The sequence below is a fragment of the Pterocles gutturalis genome, unplaced genomic scaffold, assembly GCF_000699245.1.
Source record: "Pterocles gutturalis isolate BGI_N339 unplaced genomic scaffold, ASM69924v1 scaffold37600, whole genome shotgun sequence".
NCBI lineage: Eukaryota > Metazoa > Chordata > Aves > Pterocliformes > Pteroclidae > Pterocles > Pterocles gutturalis.
Window position 1 is genome coordinate 3,734 of NW_010147127.1, and position 17,859 is coordinate 21,592.

General features: G+C 43.2%; 1 protein-coding gene across 2 annotated transcripts in view; it reads right to left on the reverse strand.

Moving 5' to 3' along the window:
• Window positions 1-3,253: 3,253 nt before the first annotated feature.
• The window catches only part of IFT122 (intraflagellar transport 122), a 31,281-nt gene continuing 16,675 nt past the window's right edge, over window positions 3,254-17,859 (reverse strand). For both annotated transcript variants that reach the window (XM_010085958.1, XM_010085959.1), the window contains 13 exons: window positions 17,678-17,839; window positions 14,567-14,733; window positions 13,503-13,674; window positions 12,561-12,663; window positions 10,917-11,057; window positions 9,768-9,865; window positions 8,741-8,841; window positions 7,430-7,595; window positions 6,351-6,462; window positions 5,774-5,902; window positions 4,829-4,908; window positions 4,076-4,240; window positions 3,254-3,381 (listed from right to left, as the gene is read on the reverse strand). In XM_010085958.1, coding sequence (XP_010084260.1) covers window positions 3,292-3,381; window positions 4,076-4,240; window positions 4,829-4,908; window positions 5,774-5,902; window positions 6,351-6,462; window positions 7,430-7,595; window positions 8,741-8,841; window positions 9,768-9,865; window positions 10,917-11,057; window positions 12,561-12,663; window positions 13,503-13,674; window positions 14,567-14,733; window positions 17,678-17,839 — 1,686 coding nt within the window. In that variant the 3' untranslated portion in view covers window positions 3,254-3,291. The remainder of the gene's footprint in view (window positions 3,382-4,075; window positions 4,241-4,828; window positions 4,909-5,773; window positions 5,903-6,350; window positions 6,463-7,429; window positions 7,596-8,740; window positions 8,842-9,767; window positions 9,866-10,916; window positions 11,058-12,560; window positions 12,664-13,502; window positions 13,675-14,566; window positions 14,734-17,677; window positions 17,840-17,859) is intronic.

Below are 17,859 nucleotides of genomic sequence, written 5' to 3' on the forward strand. Positions count from 1 at the left end.
CCCCTCGCTGTCCCGGCTGCGGTCGGGGCTGTGCCGAGCGCTCCTTGCAGCCAGGAGCGGAGCAGGGGGACCTGCGAGAGCCCCATCCAGGGGCTCCAACCCAGCGCAGGACGTGGGGGAGCCGCCGGAGCTCACGGGGTGAGGGGGGCAGCAGCTCCTCTTGGCCTCAGCTGGTTTTCACCAGTGCTCCCTGCGGGTTAGGTCACCACAGGCAAAAAGTTTAAAGGGAAAAAGCCCAAAGCTCAGCGCTCCCTTTGGAGAAGGGACCAAGCTGGGAAACCTTCACTCTGAGGGGGGAAGGTCTGAAGGGCCTCAAGCACGGAGCAAGGACGACCTGGCCGTCCGCACCCCAGGTGGGCCACAATGGCTCTGGACCGTCCCAAAGGTCTTCCTTCCCATTAACGTGGAAGCACCACGTCCCCACACACGCCCCGCTCGCCCTAAGTCCCTCTCCATTAACTTTTCACATGTGTTGGCGGGACCGGAGCGGTGCCATTATCTAATTGCGAATGCGGCTGCTCATACCCGCACCTGGGCACACAGGCAGGATTAGGGGTTTATCTGCCCGGTACGCGAAGGTGCCACCGTAAGCCCTGATGCAGTAAGCCAGTGCTGAGGCCAGCAGCTGCTGCGCAGAGCTTAGGGCCCCGCGTGCGTCACTGCGGAGCAGCGCAGCAGGACGGGTGAGCAGGAGTGGGGCAGAACAGGGCAAAGGGAGGAACGCTGCTGGTCAACCACTCACAACGGTTTCAGAGCGAAGCGTGGTGGTGGGACTTCTTGTATGTCCAGGAAGTCTGCATCATGAAGGTACCCAAGAGTTTCAGTGGCACGGGGCAGTCTGGAACCAGAACATCTTCACCATGTACGGGATGTGTCGAGGATGGCTTTGCCCCAAAAAGCCCAATACACTTTTCAAACCCAGCCTGTACTCACAGAGTTGTTTAGAAAAAGAAAGAAGCGTCTTTGCTTGATCCGTTTTGTCTCTGTGTCATGGCAAACCCTATCTGTTTATTGTTATAATTCTTCATTCCCACCAGCTCTGCAAAGCCAGCTCGGTTCCAGGAGAAGGAGCCGGATCCTCTCCTGGCTCACAGCTCCAGCAGCATTGTTTATCCCTGTCAATTGTAAAGTCTTCATTGCAAACAGTGACAGATGAGTCAAAAAGCAGATGAGCAGTAATTAGAACAGAATGTTTTTGAAATGGTAAATTAAGCAAACTTGGTCAGGAACCATTGAGGGACTCGGAAAGCCCACGGTGCCATTGCAGAGTGTCACTTCCAGGAGGCACTCAGGCAGACACAGCGACATCCCCAGTTCCAGGTGCAAGGTGCTGGTTACGCGGTCGCTGCTTTACCAGCCCCCAGCAACCTCAGCCAGTGGCATCAGACAGCGAATGCCGTTTCCCACTCAAAACAAAGGGAGGCTGTGACAGATGGGATGTCACAACAATAGAGCTCATGGCAACATGGGCACAATTTGTATTGGAGTGAAGTCAAGAGCTCTCTTGCTTCCCAGCTCAAACCCAGCCCTGCCAGTTACCTACACACATTGTCCTGCTGTCAGAGAACGACTCAGTGACCGTCCCCAGGAGAGCCACCTGCCTGGGAGCATGACGTTGGGCTGGGATGGGCTGGGAGTTAACGTTCCTCGTAGCAGCCATGGGTGCTGTGTGTTGGATCTGCGTCTAAACCAGGGCTGGTGACGCACCAGGGCCGTAGCTATGGCTGAGCAGTGCCTGCACAGCACCCAGGGTTTCTTTTTCCCCCCCGTTTCCCCCAACAATAGACCGGAGCTGGGCAGAGGACAGAACTGGCCAAAGCGGTGCTTCACACCAGATGCTGCTGTGCTCAGAAAGAAAAGCTGAGGGAAAGGAGGAAGGAGGAGGATGTTGTGTTTACGGCGTTTCCCTTCCCGAGTAACCATTACTCATGCCGAGGCCCTGCTCTCCAGGAAGCAGGGTGGACATCTGCCTGCCACGGGGAAGCAGCGAATAAATTCCTTATTGCTTTGTTTGCACGCACAGCTTTGCTTCACTTACTGCCTTTATCTCAACCCAGGAGCTTTTTTGCTTTTGCTCTTCTGATTTTCTCCCCAGTCCTGCGGGGAGGGGGGTGGAGTGAGAAAACTGCTGGATGGGGGCTGAGTTTCTGCCTGGGACTGACCCACCACGTTTGCTCGAGCAGCTGCATCATTACAATCCCCTCAGGCTCAGCAAGAGGCTGAAGCAGAAGGCAGCAGGTCCACTTCCTCTCACCTCTACCCTGCGCACAGCCCTGGACTGAAGCAACGCTGGAGAAGCAGCTCAGAAAGACCCCATCGGCACACCACTGCTGGTCAGCAGGACGGCCAAGGGATCTGCGCGAGCTCAGGTGGGCACGTGCACCCCAGAAGGTACGCTCAGGTCACAAACGCCGCAAGGACTGACAGATGCCAGGAGTCTCACGAGACAGTGAAGAACCCTCCTGTCTTGGGTACAGAGGAGGGGCTGTGGGGAGCCCCTCAGCCGCTGCAGTGTTCCTGCCTGGCACCCTGCGGTATTTATATGCGTGCAAATACACCCAGTCCAGCCCCTGGGGCCAGCAGTGGTTCTTTCGTTAGCGGCAAACGCGCTGATGTTACTCGGGTTAGACATGGGGCAGGGGGCAGGTGAGGTGCTCGTGTCTGGGTAGCCGGGTAACATGAAACACCTACCGCCACGCAGAACCTGGCATTCTGCATTTTAGCAAGGGTGAATTCTACCCCCTCCTCCTCCTCTCAGTGTGGCTCTGAGATGGCCCCTCGATGCCAGGATCAGTGTAACTCTTAAGATCACACCTCAAGAGCTCTAAACTCTAATGCTGCTCCTGCCTAAATGGAATAGGAAAAAAACAATTTCAAGCTCAGACAAAGCAGCATTATAGAAAATTCAGAGACAGAGTAGTGAAAAATAGTCCTGTTTATTTGAAGATCTGTCAATAACAGGTACATATGAAGGAGTAAATCAAGTTCTAACATAAGTTAAGAGCTAAGAGATTACTTCAAGGCTGAACTTGACCCTAGAAACATTCCTGTAAAAACCTGTGGCACTTCAGCTGCTTGCCTGGGAAATGTAGAGGACATTCACAAAACTCAGACATTTTCATTTAAAAAAAAAAAAAAAAAAAGTTAAATTTCTTCAACTCAGTTCCGCTCTTACATACCAAATGGAACAAGAAGACTTAACTAAGTTGTTAGGAAAACTCTATGAATCTAAGAGGTGTTTTGCCAAGCCAAGAGGGAAGTCTGTCAGTTGAGGTATAAGATTGTTTTTCTTCATTGGTTTGACTCATCTATTCTCCGTCGACAGAACGGACAGCAATTATGCTGGAGTACGAGCAGCTCATAGTCTTCTGTGTGAAACATCTGTTAATTGGGAACAGATTTAGGGACAAGTTAGCCTGTGACTAGCTCAAAGAAAATGCAAACTGAGCTCAACAGCTTCTCTGAGGCAGGGAATTCTGAAGCTACCATTACAAGAGAACTGGTCCTCTTACTTCCAATTGCCTGAGAGCTGTAACCTGGAACACAACTGCAAGCATTTCACAGACCACCGCCAATGTTGCTGAAGAGGCACAAATCAATTAATTACTTTTGCAGAAGGACAAAAATTAGATAGTTTCTGTGTAAGCAAATGACTGAATTCCCATTTTTCAGAAAGCCATTCCTGAGAGGGGAAGGAGAGGGACTGAACCACAAGCTAACTTAGTTACTGACTGATTTTCCCTGCTAGACCCAGCTGAAAGTCAGAGACAGAGCAAAAAGAAATAAATACCAATCAGCATTTGCTGTTCAGCCAAGGCTTGCTCGAGAGGCTCTGACTTGCTGTCAGTGCAACTTCTCAGATTCAGCGACCTCAAAGTTTTCAGAAGGCAGCTACTCCTCTGTGCATCACACAGCTTAGTTTTTGGTTTTCATTGCCTTCTCCGTCTCTACATCATTCAGGAATTCGTTGAAGACTTTTTGAAGTATGAGGTTTCAATGGTTAGAATTTTTTCAGCGATAGGGTTCTCAGCAGGGATTTTTGGGTTTCTTTTAAACCTCTCCAAGAAAACACTACCTGAAAACATGACGGACACATGGTAATGGAGGCGTCTGGTAGCAGGGAACGGTAGTACTGCCAGCGCAGTGGCTTCGGCCAGCGTTTAATCAGGACGTCCCTCCGGCTCATTGACTGGAGAACAGCACGATTCACAATCACTGGAACAAACTCTGAGCCTCCTTGCTGCAGGAGAGCGGGTTTAGAAAGAATTAGTTACCAACCGCAAAGCCCTTTGAGGATTAGTAAGATCTTGGAAGCAGCAAATAAAATTCAGGAGAAAAAGCTAATATAGAATTGGCCTGAGTCAGGTCCCACCAAACTCACTCCGTTTTATCAACACCTTCAGCAACAGCAGCATCCAGCCACATCTCTCACTTGGTCTCAGTGAGCTTCCATTATTCATTTTAACACAGTTCCTTGTAAAGAACACCCATGCCCACAGTCTTTATTAAAACCTCACAGTAACAGCTGTTTTGTAGGTGTCCTACCTCGGTACAGTAATACCCTGCGGTACAGCCCTGCTGTACCACTGTATGATGATAAAAACAAATTCCAGGAATGTTTATTTTACAATCTTTCTTGTTTTGTGGTTTTTGAGTTTGGTGGTTTTTTGTTTTGTTGGTTGGTTTTTTGTTTTTTTTTTTAAAGAGGAATTAACTGGTAAATCCCTTTCTCAAGTTCCATCCCTCTCCTCCACTCCCCCGTTTTGCATCTCCCTTGTGACAGTCTCTGTAACACATTCATACCAGAAGATACAGGTAAGGCTCTCACCTCAAAGCTCAGTTTTGCTGTAAAGGGATCATCCTCTTCAATAACATCCGTAGTGTCATCGAGCTTCAAACTCTGTGCATCTAGATGTGTTTCTTAAGGAAGAAAAAGAGTTCCTATAAAATTAGCTGTCCTCACAGCAGCTAGCACTCCCAGAATAAACATGAAAGCGTACCAGCAGGACTGGTGTCCTTGTTGCTCCAGAGGGTCAGAGTATTCTCAAAGTGCTACAGCGCTTAGATTACTATGGAAAGTACCAGAGAAGATTCACAGTGATGGGGGAAATTCAGCATTGCAGCTGCTGTAGAATGGCAAATCTGACCACAACCAAGTGTGACATCAGCTCTGCCTTCCCTCTGCCCCCTTCTGACAGATGACAAAACACAAATCAAGCAACCCATTTAAATTACATTTCTGAGCAGCTTTAGTCAGAGACTGTGTTTTCTTTTGCATTACTGTGCACCTAATGTTACATAGCCCCCACAGCAACTGGATGCCAAAGCATCACAGAACAGATTCCAGCAGGAAAAAAAAAAGTCCATGCTGGTTTCCCTTGGCTAAGAGAAGGCAGCTCTAAAGCAAGCTGTCATTGGAAGTGAGTAGCACACTGCAGATTCTCCCCATTCTTTACAGAAAGCAGTTAGAACAGAAGAGGTAAAGCATGACAATTGATTGTGTTACGGTTTTGACACATTGCTAAAAGAAGTATTTCATGTGATTGAAACAAATTGTCCTGATGAAAAAGCCTTATGAAAACACTGGGTTTCGTTAAAACATCACTTTGGTTGTTACGCTAACTTGAAAAGGAAACACGATGCAGTTGTACTCACATCAGTCATATGACAAAAAGAAAATGTTAAACCTAAGGGGAAAAAAAAATACTTCAAAACTGTTGCTTTTTTCCCCCCTAAGGAAAGGACCAGAAACCAATTTTAATCAAAAGGATACGGTCACTCATCACCTCTTGCCATTTACTCGCTCTTCTGTTCGATCTTGGAGCTTCAAGATCAATGAGAGCTATGGCTTCTTCGTCTGTGATGCCGTCTTCCAAATAGAACTCGACCAGATGCAGAACTTCTAACGGGGGGTGAAAAGCAAGGAGCGTGTGACCTGCAAGAACTCAGAAAATGCCTCCTAGAGGGTACGGTGCCCCTTGTGAAATGAACACCCTCTGGCTTCTACGAAGGTGGTGATCTGCCCACGTGTTCTCATGAAGAAGTTTAGATAAAATTAAAACAAACCCAAAACCCCCCACCTTCTCACAGGATTGATCTGTGTTAATGAAACACTTCACACACCCAGCGTCTCACAATACAGCAATGCTTCACTGCTGCTGCTGGCGCGCAGGGAAACCCAGCAGTCCCTGGGACAACAGGCAGCCGCTCAGCCAAATCTAACAGCACTGAAAGGAAAGATTTGTTTGTCCAAATAACGTTGCAGAGAGAACAAGTAAGTACTAACCTACGCTGTTCAGTTAACATTTATCTACTTAAAAAGCACAACTGAATGCGACATTCCAACGCACCATAGGAGGAAGCAGAGAAGACGAAAGGTTGCCTGCAGTTAATGCAGATGTTCCCCAGGTTATTTAGCAAAGGGTTGTTGGTAGAGCACCTATAACACAAGGGCACAAGCTCCTGCAAAGACACATACAGAGCACAGTAATTGTAAACAGATCAGCACATCCTGGACTCTTTGATTTCAATAAAATATGGGCTCCTCAGGTTTACACCACTGATATTACATCAGCGCTAAGTCTGGAGAAATACTGCTGTGAAATCAGATCCTTTAACATCTGAAAATGCTTTCCCTTTTTAATAGAACAGCAAGTTTTCACGTTAAAAATAGCTGTCTTCACCATCCTAACAATTAAATTTTCACCTTGCCTTTGCAGAAACAGAAGCAGAATTCTGCATCAAATGCATAGTGACAAAAGAAGTCGCAGAGAAGCTTACCAAAGCAAAGTTTTTTGCTCTAAGGCTTCGTCAAATTTAAGTTCTCCAATTAATTCATCTCCCTTCAAGAACACAGTTATTTTAGGCAGTTCTTAAGATTGTCTTTCTATTATTTCAGGTGGCCAAGTGCATGTTCACTTGCACAATACCATTTATTTTTAGCGAGTACTCCATGAGACATGGCTTTATAGAACACTGCAGAAAGTCAGACTTCAGTTAAAGAAGAAAAGGTGTTAAAATAAGACTTAAGGAAGGAAGGTCATTCAAGGAATAGGGGGAGGAGGGGAGGAGTGCTAGAGTGGGACAAATACAAGTGACCTCCAGCTGGAGAGAGAGACAAAGACTGTGGAGTAATTGCATGTGGATCGGAGAGAAAAGGCTTGAAAGAATTAATAGGCAGAGAGGAAGGTAGACGCAAGACAGGAGAGGGAGGATGGAAGCTGCCCATAAAAAAGGACTGATTTTAATTTGTTCGCAGGAAGAAAAGGAAGTCTGACCTGAAGAACAGCAATAAAAGGACTGTGTTTCCAGCAGAAGCATACCGCAGAGCTATGCATAATGTATTTCAGATTTTTTTGTGCATACAGCAACTCAGCTTCTTGGATTCGGCCACATATTAATGATTAACATGAAACACATTACAACTTACTTCACTGTCATGGAATGGCTTGGACCGGATTGTCAGGCTGCCCAGCTCAATCGATTTCTGGAACCTAGCTGGGATCTGCAGTCCCTGTAACTTGTCATAGGCGTGGCGAGCCAGTTTATATGCACCAAGAGCTTTACTCTGTTTTGCCAGGGCAAATAACGTATTGCTATAGTTTAATTAAGGAATGAAAATACACATGGTGTTTAGGACAAACTGCAATACTCTTCCTAATCAGAGAAGCTGTGCAATGAAGCATATCCAACACCAGTACTCTAAACAGGCTTCAACAAGAGAAATCTATTTACACAACTGCATTTAAAAACAAGTGTGAAAGAACTATCAAAACGTCTATGGGCAATTACGAGCACGGTAAGGAACTGACCCCACAGACATTGCCTTGGTTCAATGTTCTGATGCCATTCACAACATTCCAGTAATTTCAGCGTGAATGGATTTTTCCCCAGCCAAAAAAACCCCAAAAACCTTGCAACACCAGCAACCCACAGACACCAAGTGAACACACACGACCTTATGGAAGTAAAGCACATGCTCGGTGTCACTGTCCAAGGCTTGTCCTTCCCTTTCACCAGAGTACAGCGGTGACTGCTGTTTAGAAAGCTTCTGGTCACAAGGCATGTTATGAAAGCTCATACATTTGTAAGTGAGGAACTTACGAAAAGGAAAGCTAACATCCCATCCAAAGCCATAAATGAAGTGAAACCAAGAAAACCCTGCAGCATCTGGCGACCCTTCCTGTTATCTTCTACAGACAGGTGCATTTCCGCAGGGTTCTCACAGGCCGTTCACAAAGCGCTCTCCAAAGCTGCAATATGCGCTAACAAAGCTGTACAACGTTAGCCTGCCAGGCGCTGCACAGCCATACCAGCCTCATGTGAAGTGAAACTCCTGGTTCCCCCCCTCCTGTCTCAGATCACTCTCCTTGTGACAACGCTGTCAAGATCCACAGCCAATATCCTGCTGCTGTGACTGGTATCCTAGAACCTGCTTCTCTGACAAAGGTGACACACCAGACTGGGTGGGTGGTTTGCACAATTACACTTTAGTTCATTTGTACAGCTCACCAAAACTATTAAACAAACAAACAAAAAACAGCAGCACAGTTAAACACACAGTCGTTTAAAGATACTGATTATTTCCTTAGGGACAAGAGTCAGTTTCCATTAACTATAACCAACAGCTGAAACTGAAGACAGCCTACAGGAGATCTCTCCATTGTGGATCAACGGCAATTATTCCTTTCATGTATCTCACAAGATAACTTTTAGATTTTGTACTGTATTGGAAGGATACACTTTTGAGATCCCCAAAGGAGTCTCCTTTGTTAAGCTGTGAAGCAGAAACCTGGAAATATTGAAGAGGGTTTCAGGCAAGTGGAAACTGAAAGGCTCCTCCTGCAGTATTAAAAATACAGACACAGATTTCCAAGCTGGAAAATCAACAACTCGTGTCAGTAAGCATCACAGCACTAGGCATCTCAAGTACTGCGTTTCTTTCATGCAGTTGCAAAAAGAAGAGGTGCTGACAGAATATAGCAAGTGGGTTTTGCAAGTCTTTATCACCAAAGCTCATGCCTGCTACATGCAGAAAAAAGGAGAAAGAGATCCATGTAGCTAAAACAGAATCTTTAGCAGGCTTTTTAAAAATGAGGGTGGACTGGCCAGCAAGAGGCTCCACCGCTGTAAGGTCTGAAGTAGTCTCACCAGCAAAGACCTCCATAGCAGTGTCTTCTTTTGGGCAAGGGCATAGGTCAAAGCTTCTCAAATGTTTTACAAAAGATATTTTCACCAGCAGTGGTGGCAACGTTACTATAATTGCTGGAAGCAGCAGGAGCTCCTCACTCCTGACTGCTTATCGTTTTGGAGTGGTTTACACCCATCACCACTGACACACCCACCACGCTGGGGGAATCCCTAAGCTAGGGAGCCTTCTTCTACTGAATCTCATCGTCCCGTGATTAAAGGAGAAGCTGACCGTAGCCTGTGTAGGACCAGAGGCTCAGGTCAGGTGGAACCAAACCCACACAAGTGGCAAGAAAGCGCTGGGAGTGGGAAGTCAGCCACCATCATATCTTCTACCCACACTCAGACAAGCACAGATCTGCTACAACTGCACTGCGCTTTTGGGAACTAGACAACAGAACTTCTTGTACAGAACACAGCAGAAAGCAGAGAAATAAAGTTATTATACAGGTATCACTAATCTACACTCAATATTTAATTGCCTGAAAAGTCATTAATTATTCCTAGTTATTTCTGGACTCCCTAAAGAAAAGTACTCAGGAAGCATAAATACACAACTTGTAAAGTGAATATCTTACAGTGTATCTTTGAATAAAGTGATAGACATGGTAAACTTCTGCCAAATGCTGGAAGCGGTGAAACTTCTGTAACATTTCAGTCTTCTGTTGTTCATTCTCTGCAGGAGGCAAAGGCATTAGTATAAGTCTCCAAGATAAGTCTATAAGACTCAGATGGAAGAAAACAGCATATTATGATTTTAGTGCCACCACTTCCAAAAGAGGCATCTACCAGTTCAAGTGTGTCCCGCCTACCTGTGCAAAACACAAATTACAGACTTGCCATTTTTGGTACAAAACAAGCAAGGTAAAACACAAAACAGCTGAGGCAATGGTTTTAACATAGCTAGAGGCTATACCTTAGTTAAAGGTAGAAAATAGTATGTGTGCATCACTGGAAACCTCATCTGTAACTTCACAGTTTACAAATAAAATTAGTTTTGAAACATCTGTTTCATAAATATTAAATACACTACTAAGCCAGCTGGAAAAATTTGCATCTCTATAAAATACCTGAGGGGTAACCGATCAGCGCTATCATACATCAGCTGAATTAAAAAAAAAGGTGCTTATAGCACCAGGCAAAACGCAGTACGATCAATCTTTTGCATTAATTATTACTAAATTACACCTATTAACTACTGGCTCCACCTCTCTCCCAGTGAAATACATTCAGAATACAAGATGATAACTAACAAACAATCAGTTTTATCTGTGATGGCAGCAATAATCTGTAAAGTACCTCTCCAACCTACGTTCAAGTACTAGATGTATCTTACACTCCAAGATCATCTTTTATTTACTAGTACATTAACCCTCCAATCACTTCTGTAGTTACAGTGGGTTGTGGGAAGCTGCACGAGGATACATGGTCCCAGGAGGCACGATTTTGATTCCAGTCAGATTTCAAAAGGAGGCCTATGCATGCTGACCTTGCTGTTTTGCTTATTTGTTTTAAATAAGCACATGGGAAAACCAGGGGGACTACAAAAATAGCACAGGCCAGAATTATGCACAGCATTAAAAAAAAAAAAAACCAAAAAACCCAACACCCAAACAAAGCCAAAGCCACACAACAGTGAAGTGGCTACAGCAATAGCATCACAATTCAAAAACTGTTTGTCTACATGCACAAGAAGGTAACAAACAAACTTCCTTTCTGTTACTTACCTTGGGCTATATCTAAACACTGCATGGAAAGCATCCAGTAATAATAGGCTGCATCGTTAAATCGGCTTTCAACCACAGCATTGTGTGTGAGCTGCTCCAGCACTCTCACAGCTTCGCTCTGCCTGCCAGCCTTGTGAAATGCTACAAAGAAGGCCAAAACAAAGGGGATTTTACAGTGCGATTATATCAATTAACGGAAATTAATGTTTTTAAATTAAGAGCAGTCTATTCAGCCAATATCAAATACTCCATCCAGGGCAGGATAAAAAGGATTATACACTAGTATTTTTCTCCTTGAAAGCAGTGACAGTAATGGAACGTGAGAAGCTTCTGTAGGTATTTTGTGGCTTTTGCACTGTCTCAGCAGCTCTTGAGCACAGAGGTTTTCTACAACACTGGTTGCTTTTATTTAAATACAGAAAAGAGCAAAAATGCTATGATTAGATCTCTGTAGAAACAACGGCAATCTCTAAACACTACAAATCACAACATCATTCAAAGAGTACAGTGTTTACTGTATCCTTCTCTTATTTATTAGGAGTATTTCTTTATTTGATGCTCAGAAGCCAGAATAAAGTAAGATCCTGAATTCTCACTTGGTAAACATGCATTTGGCAAACACAGTCTTCATATAGGGTAATGGGGATTGGGGGGAACCAACCCCAAAAAACCTCCATGCCACAGCACAGCTGCCTCGCGACTTCAGCTAGCTCAGAGATAACCAAACCCTCACGTAGCTACACAAAGGTCTCCAGCTCACCTAGTAGTTCTGGGACATTTATATTTGCTGAGCCACAGCAGCACAGGGCTTTGTGGAACAAACTGGGAACAATACTCCTGTATCCACAGAGTCCTACGTGCAAACCACCAAACTGCCCTAAAGCCAGGTGCTGAAAGGTTTGGTGCTGACACACACAAATTGGCTTTGTGTGGAGACAGATCACGCCTGGCATGTTCACTGGCTTGGCCCTTACAAGCACGAGCAGTTATACACTTGGATCTGAGCTGGCTCTGGAAACAGCAGATGAACAGTCACATGGAGCTGCACCTGAGAAGAGCGAGTGCAGTAGAAATGTGCTGGCTCCACACAGAGCTTGCTTCAACATCTCCTTGTCCCTGGAACAGTTTATGAATTCAATTTTGAAGCCTGTCCACATGATGGAAGGTTGACAGTTCTCTTTAAAGGTACTTTTATAAGCCTAACAAAATACAGGAAAATTCCTAAAGAAACAGGAAAATTTTACTTGTATAAACCAAACATTACCCAAACATAAGGTAAAACTATGCTTTCCACTCAGGCTTATAAGATGGCTGCAGTGTTTTGAATTCTATTGTGACAAAAATATTAATAAAGACAGTTCAGGTTAGATGCCAAACACTGCTGCCACACACCACATGCAGATATACAATATGATGGAAAATCTGGACCTGTATTTATATGCCATATTTTTTGACAGATCCATCACATTTTCTCATCAAATAAGAGGACTTCCGGCTACTTTAAGGCTGGTATGAAAACACAGATTCTATTTGGTTTTGAATCCCACTGATAAGAAAGTCTCCAGGGCAGAGACTGCATACTCTGTATTGGAAAAGTAGGGAGTAAATCTCGAGTGACCAGTGGTCTGTCAGTGACATTCTTACCTTTTTGGGCTTCTTCAAACCTATCATTCTCTGCTAGCCACTGAGCATAAGGGACATAGACATCATCTTTGAATTCAGGATGCTTTTCACTCAAAGCAAATGCCTGAGGTAAATTTAAAAAATTCATTTTTAGAATAGCGCATGGTCTAATCAGTTAAAGGGTTTAGAATATTCCATGGGATCAAGCCTTTAGCTCTAAATAAATTCACAATAAAAATACATGCACAGAATAGAGAGCATAATCCATATTTTCTCCAGTATGAAACCAATGTATTTTAAAATAAAAAGCAAACAACAACAAAAGAGAAGCTAAGCACAATAACAGTCTGGTTATTGAACAGAGAAACTTGAAAGTGATTATCTAGGAAATTTAGATTTCACAGCAAGAGACAAAAATACTTTTATTTTTACTGAATATATCTTCTAAAGAAATTGGCAGACCCATGTTTTTATGGGAAAACCCAGTGAAGTCAGAACTTTACCTAATCAGAAGCATAAATCCAGTTATAGAGTGGGGTCCACACTAACACAGCACACATGCATCAGATCTAAATTATGTGTATGGTATTCCTACTCAGGTGTGTCCAAATTGTAAATAACACAGCTCAAAACAGAATTTCCCATGATATAATTACTATTCTTCCTGATGGACTAGAAGCATCCCATGGACTACCATAGGAAGTGGGCAACTGTGACTCAACAAGCAAAAAAGGGGCTCAGAAGTGAGACCAAGAAATATTCAGCCAGCAAACAAAAACACAACAAAAAAAAGAAAATAAAACCTACCACCAAACAAACACTGAGCATACAAAATTAACTTAAATACTCTGAGTCACATTCTCCTTTCACTACAGCAGTGAGCAAGCCAGACATTTGTCTCCTTTTCTGGCAGAGACAATAAGAAGTAGTGGTTTTAAGCACAGACATCAAGGGCATGCTTACTTCTTCCCAGTGATGAGTCTCCACGTGGAGATGGACCAACGCTTTCAGGTCACCAACCTTCATGTAGGTTTCTGCTGCGTAGCCAGGGTTATCAAGTTTCTTAAAATAGAAGGCACATTTTGACAAAGGCTCACGCTCAGCTTTATCCAGTTTTCGAGCAATTTCAATTAACCTAGACACAGTAAAAAAAGGCCAGATGTTTCATGTTCTGCCTTGTTGTTTTGCCTTTTGTTTAATTAATGTAATAACTTCATCTTTAATCAGTTATTTAATAAATATCATAATAGTAGTACCATGTAACACTTAAATTGTTTACAGTAAACAAAATCCTTTTTTTTTCTTTCCTTTTACAAACTCGAAACCTGTTCCTTCAATCTTTACTCACATGTACAATTCCATATCTGACTCTTTGCACAGTCATGAAGATGGAGGGACGCAGTAGGTCCTACCTGACCAAGTGACACAGGACACACTTCCTCAACCCTGACCTGAACAAAAGCCTCCTGAATAAACATTACCCCATTTGCCACACAGCAAAACTGAGGCACAGGAAGGCTGAGTGACCTGTCCAACATCTTATGGCAACTCAGCAAATGACCCAAGATGTCACCTATTGCAAACCAAGGAGAATTTGAGCAGTGAAAGGAGTAGCCCCAGAATTTCTAGGGATTCTGTGCTCCAGTTGTCCTCACTACACACTGTATGATTATCCTTAACAGCTTAAAACAACAGGAACAGGCTGTCACATAAGCACTGCTGTGATGAGTGCTCTGAAAAGCTTCAGGCATGCGTATGTTAGAAGTTAAGTCTCATTCTACAGATGAACCCATGCATACTCATTACTGTTATAATGCATTTGTTTTCGTAACATATTTATGCCCCTACCCTCTAAACGTATGTAACTTTTAAAACATTTAATTGTACACAAGCTTCAAATACTCAACTTGATATAAGCAAAGTTACACATCAAACAAGTTTTGTCTTACTTTAAAATTATGCAGAATCCATAATAACTCATTTTCATTTTTATTATATATTATCTCCAAGATAGAACTAAAACCTACATATCCACCCAGCCATGGTCCCCACTGATTTCTATGGCCTTCATGTGCTCGCCCGCAGAGAGGTACATCTCCACTGCTGCTTTTGGTTCGTTGATATTCTTGGCCCAGTCTGCTTGTTTCTTTATTAGCATCTTGGTGTCTTTGGGGTCTCCAGATGCCAGAAAATCCTGGAATAGTGTGATACAAAAGTTTGCAATACCTTCTGGTCACAAACATTGTTACTGTCCAAATTCTAAAATACATACAGGCTTTTAAAATTAATATCGTTATGCCTCCTAAGAAAAGAAATACTGCCCGCAGAGCAACGTGAACTGACCCAGCCTTCAGCAACTAGCCAATGCCCAACATTTGATAGAAAACAATGGCAAGTCTCCCATTTAGATAGGGCTTTCAATTAAAAAAAACCAAAAAAAGTGTGAGATTCTGGGAGGACTAGGAGAAGGTTGATACAGATACCTCAGAGGTAATAAGTATGTCCCCGCTTGATTTCTTGCAAGCTTTGCCCTCTGTTGACCCTGTTTCAGTGGATACAAACCATGATTTCTGTGTGATTTTCAGGAACATGTGTTTCCAAAACAAAATCGTGCTAACATCAAAAACTGTAATAGATCAATTCCAAATTGCAGATTTTCTTTTGCAAGCCAAGAAGGTACAGTTGCATTTGCAAAGACGACCCAACCCCACCCCATGCTTTGTTAACAACAGTATACCCACTTAATCATATGTTAGCATCAGGATACCCAGACACAAATCAATTAAAGAGTGAAATTTAATTTTCCACCAAGACAGTTGATAATTATATTACAATATATCTAAGAAGTTCTTTTAGAAGGATGGAATGACAGCTGCTCAGAAGCAAGAGCACCTCTGAACTGGCTGGACTTCTGCAAGGAATGCAAACACCAAGCCTGGATGCTGCGATCATGACCATTTTGGAAATATTTCTGATAGTTTGGTCTTCTGCCAACACCAAGTCCTGGCACCATATGGTTCGCATCTGGTGACATCATGTGCCAGGAAAAAAAAAAAAAAACCAAACCAACAAACTACCTTGACACCAAAAGATCGATTAAGGGCAATTTTGTCTGTTACCAGAACAGGCTACTGTCCATTAAAGCAGCTATCAAATGAAAAATGAGAACAGAGAAGTGGAAAGGTGAGGAGAAAGTGGAAAATTACTTTGCAAAAAGTGGAAAATTACCTTATCCTCTGTATTTCTGGTAAATTCTGATTCAGGTTTGAAAAACCCAAAACAACAAGCAAGCAAAAACCCCCACAAAAAGCACCCACACAACAGAACTGTTCTGCTGCCACAGTTCAGCAGCTCCCCTGACGCAGCCAGCCGGCAGGTACAGCACTATACCCCATCTCTGTGTCAGCTCTTTAACGAGCTCCACGTGGGATTCTGCTCTAGCATGACCCACTCCACGCAGCCCTGGTTCAGGTGGATCGCTATAAAGATGTCATCATGATCTCTGAATATGAAAATCCACAGCGAAAGAATGAAGTTGAACAATATCTTTGACACAACTTGTTTTCTAGTTCAGGTCACCAAAATAAATCCAAAATCAAAAGCTCAGCTTCCTATAGCACAAAGAGTTTTTTGTGAGTTCTCAGTAATTTGTGATCTGGTGCTGTGATAAAAACCCTATGACCACATACCAAAGGACTTCCTGACCTCTGCCTCCAGCCTGGACTCTGTAGGCAGAGCTAATCAAAGTCAAGCACAAGAAACCAAGTTCTCCAAGGGTCCCTTTGCATAATTCTGACAGCATTAAAACAACAACAACAACAAAAAACCCAACACAAAAACACCCCACATCCCCCATATACCTTTCCTTGGAAAAACAAACAGGGTTCTACAAACAAAAGGGGTCTACACATTCTTCCATGTATTGTGCACCAGAAGCTTCATTCATATGCGATGAACTACCTTTAATTTCCTCTGCATGGAGTTACTCCCAAAGACAGGAGACGCAAGACCCTTTGCTCTTTGCTAGTTAAATATAGCCATGACTACAGCCAAGAATTAAAAGATTCTTATGAAGACTTATGGGAAAATTTTCATCTATGAATTACATTTATGTTCAAGAGGAGCCAAAACACTGAAGCTAACAAGACTCATCAGCCAAAAATAGTGGAAGTCAGACTTAGATCAGCAAAGCCCCAAAGTATTTATATTAAGCTCTTGGAAGAAAAAGATCTCTCTGTAGCACAGTTGGTGGAATCTGTGCTAAAGCATTTTACATGCATGTCATGGTACAGTCTTTGTCCTGTATTGGGCAGAACAAGGCTCTGATGAGTGATGAATGAGACTGAACAGTGCACGCATTCTCAGGGATTTTGATAAGAAAACACCACAGAAGACTTAAAAGCTAAGTAATGCTTTCTTACCAACATACAAACCTACCACTTTTTAAAACCATATTCCATTTATTTCTACATGGAAACAGAGTTTAAAAAAAAGAGCCAACACATTGAACCTTCAGAAGAAAATTCTCTAGTAAACAAAAATATACTAGGTTAGTATATTACACCCTTCATAAAATCATTAGTATTGAACTAACATACCTATTTAAGTTCAAACTCTGAAAGAAAAATATTTTCATTATAATACCGAAGTGAACTAAATGCGTGGTGCACTCACCTCCACTTCGCATGTGTACTAGCCATGTATGTGTGGAAGAGAACAAAAGAAAGGGACTCTTGAACGAGATAATGGGGAAGAAACAGTCATGAAGATGAGATTTGTAGGTTTTTAAAAAAGGAAAGTTACTATGGATAATACTACTTAATCACAATGAAAGGGTTGCCTTTGGTAGTGTCGAAAAAAAAATCCCCTGAAAAGCCATGCATTCCACAGACACGTTTGGGACTATACAAACACAACCTAGTACCCCAGCTGAAGAAAAAGGCTGCCATCACATCGGGACACAGAATGCAGCCATTCTTCCCCTTATAAGCCAAAACAACCTCAACCAATTAACTGAGAAAATAAGGTTGGAATTCAAAGCGCGCATTTCATCCAATCCTTTCGTAGGATCATACTTTGAACACAGTTACAGGTACACTAATATTTCTGCATGTAAATATTCAGTTGCAAGACACTACCTTTGCACAGTCAAACATGCGCAGATCAGAGTACATCTCGAGAGCTAGGTTCTCGTGGCCACTCTTTTTGTACAGTTTCGCTGCCTCATGGAATTTTCCCTGGTAGGCATAAACATCTGCTAGGAACAGTTCATTGTTGTTCTCTCCATGCTTCTTCCGCTCCTAGAAAAAAAACCCAAAGA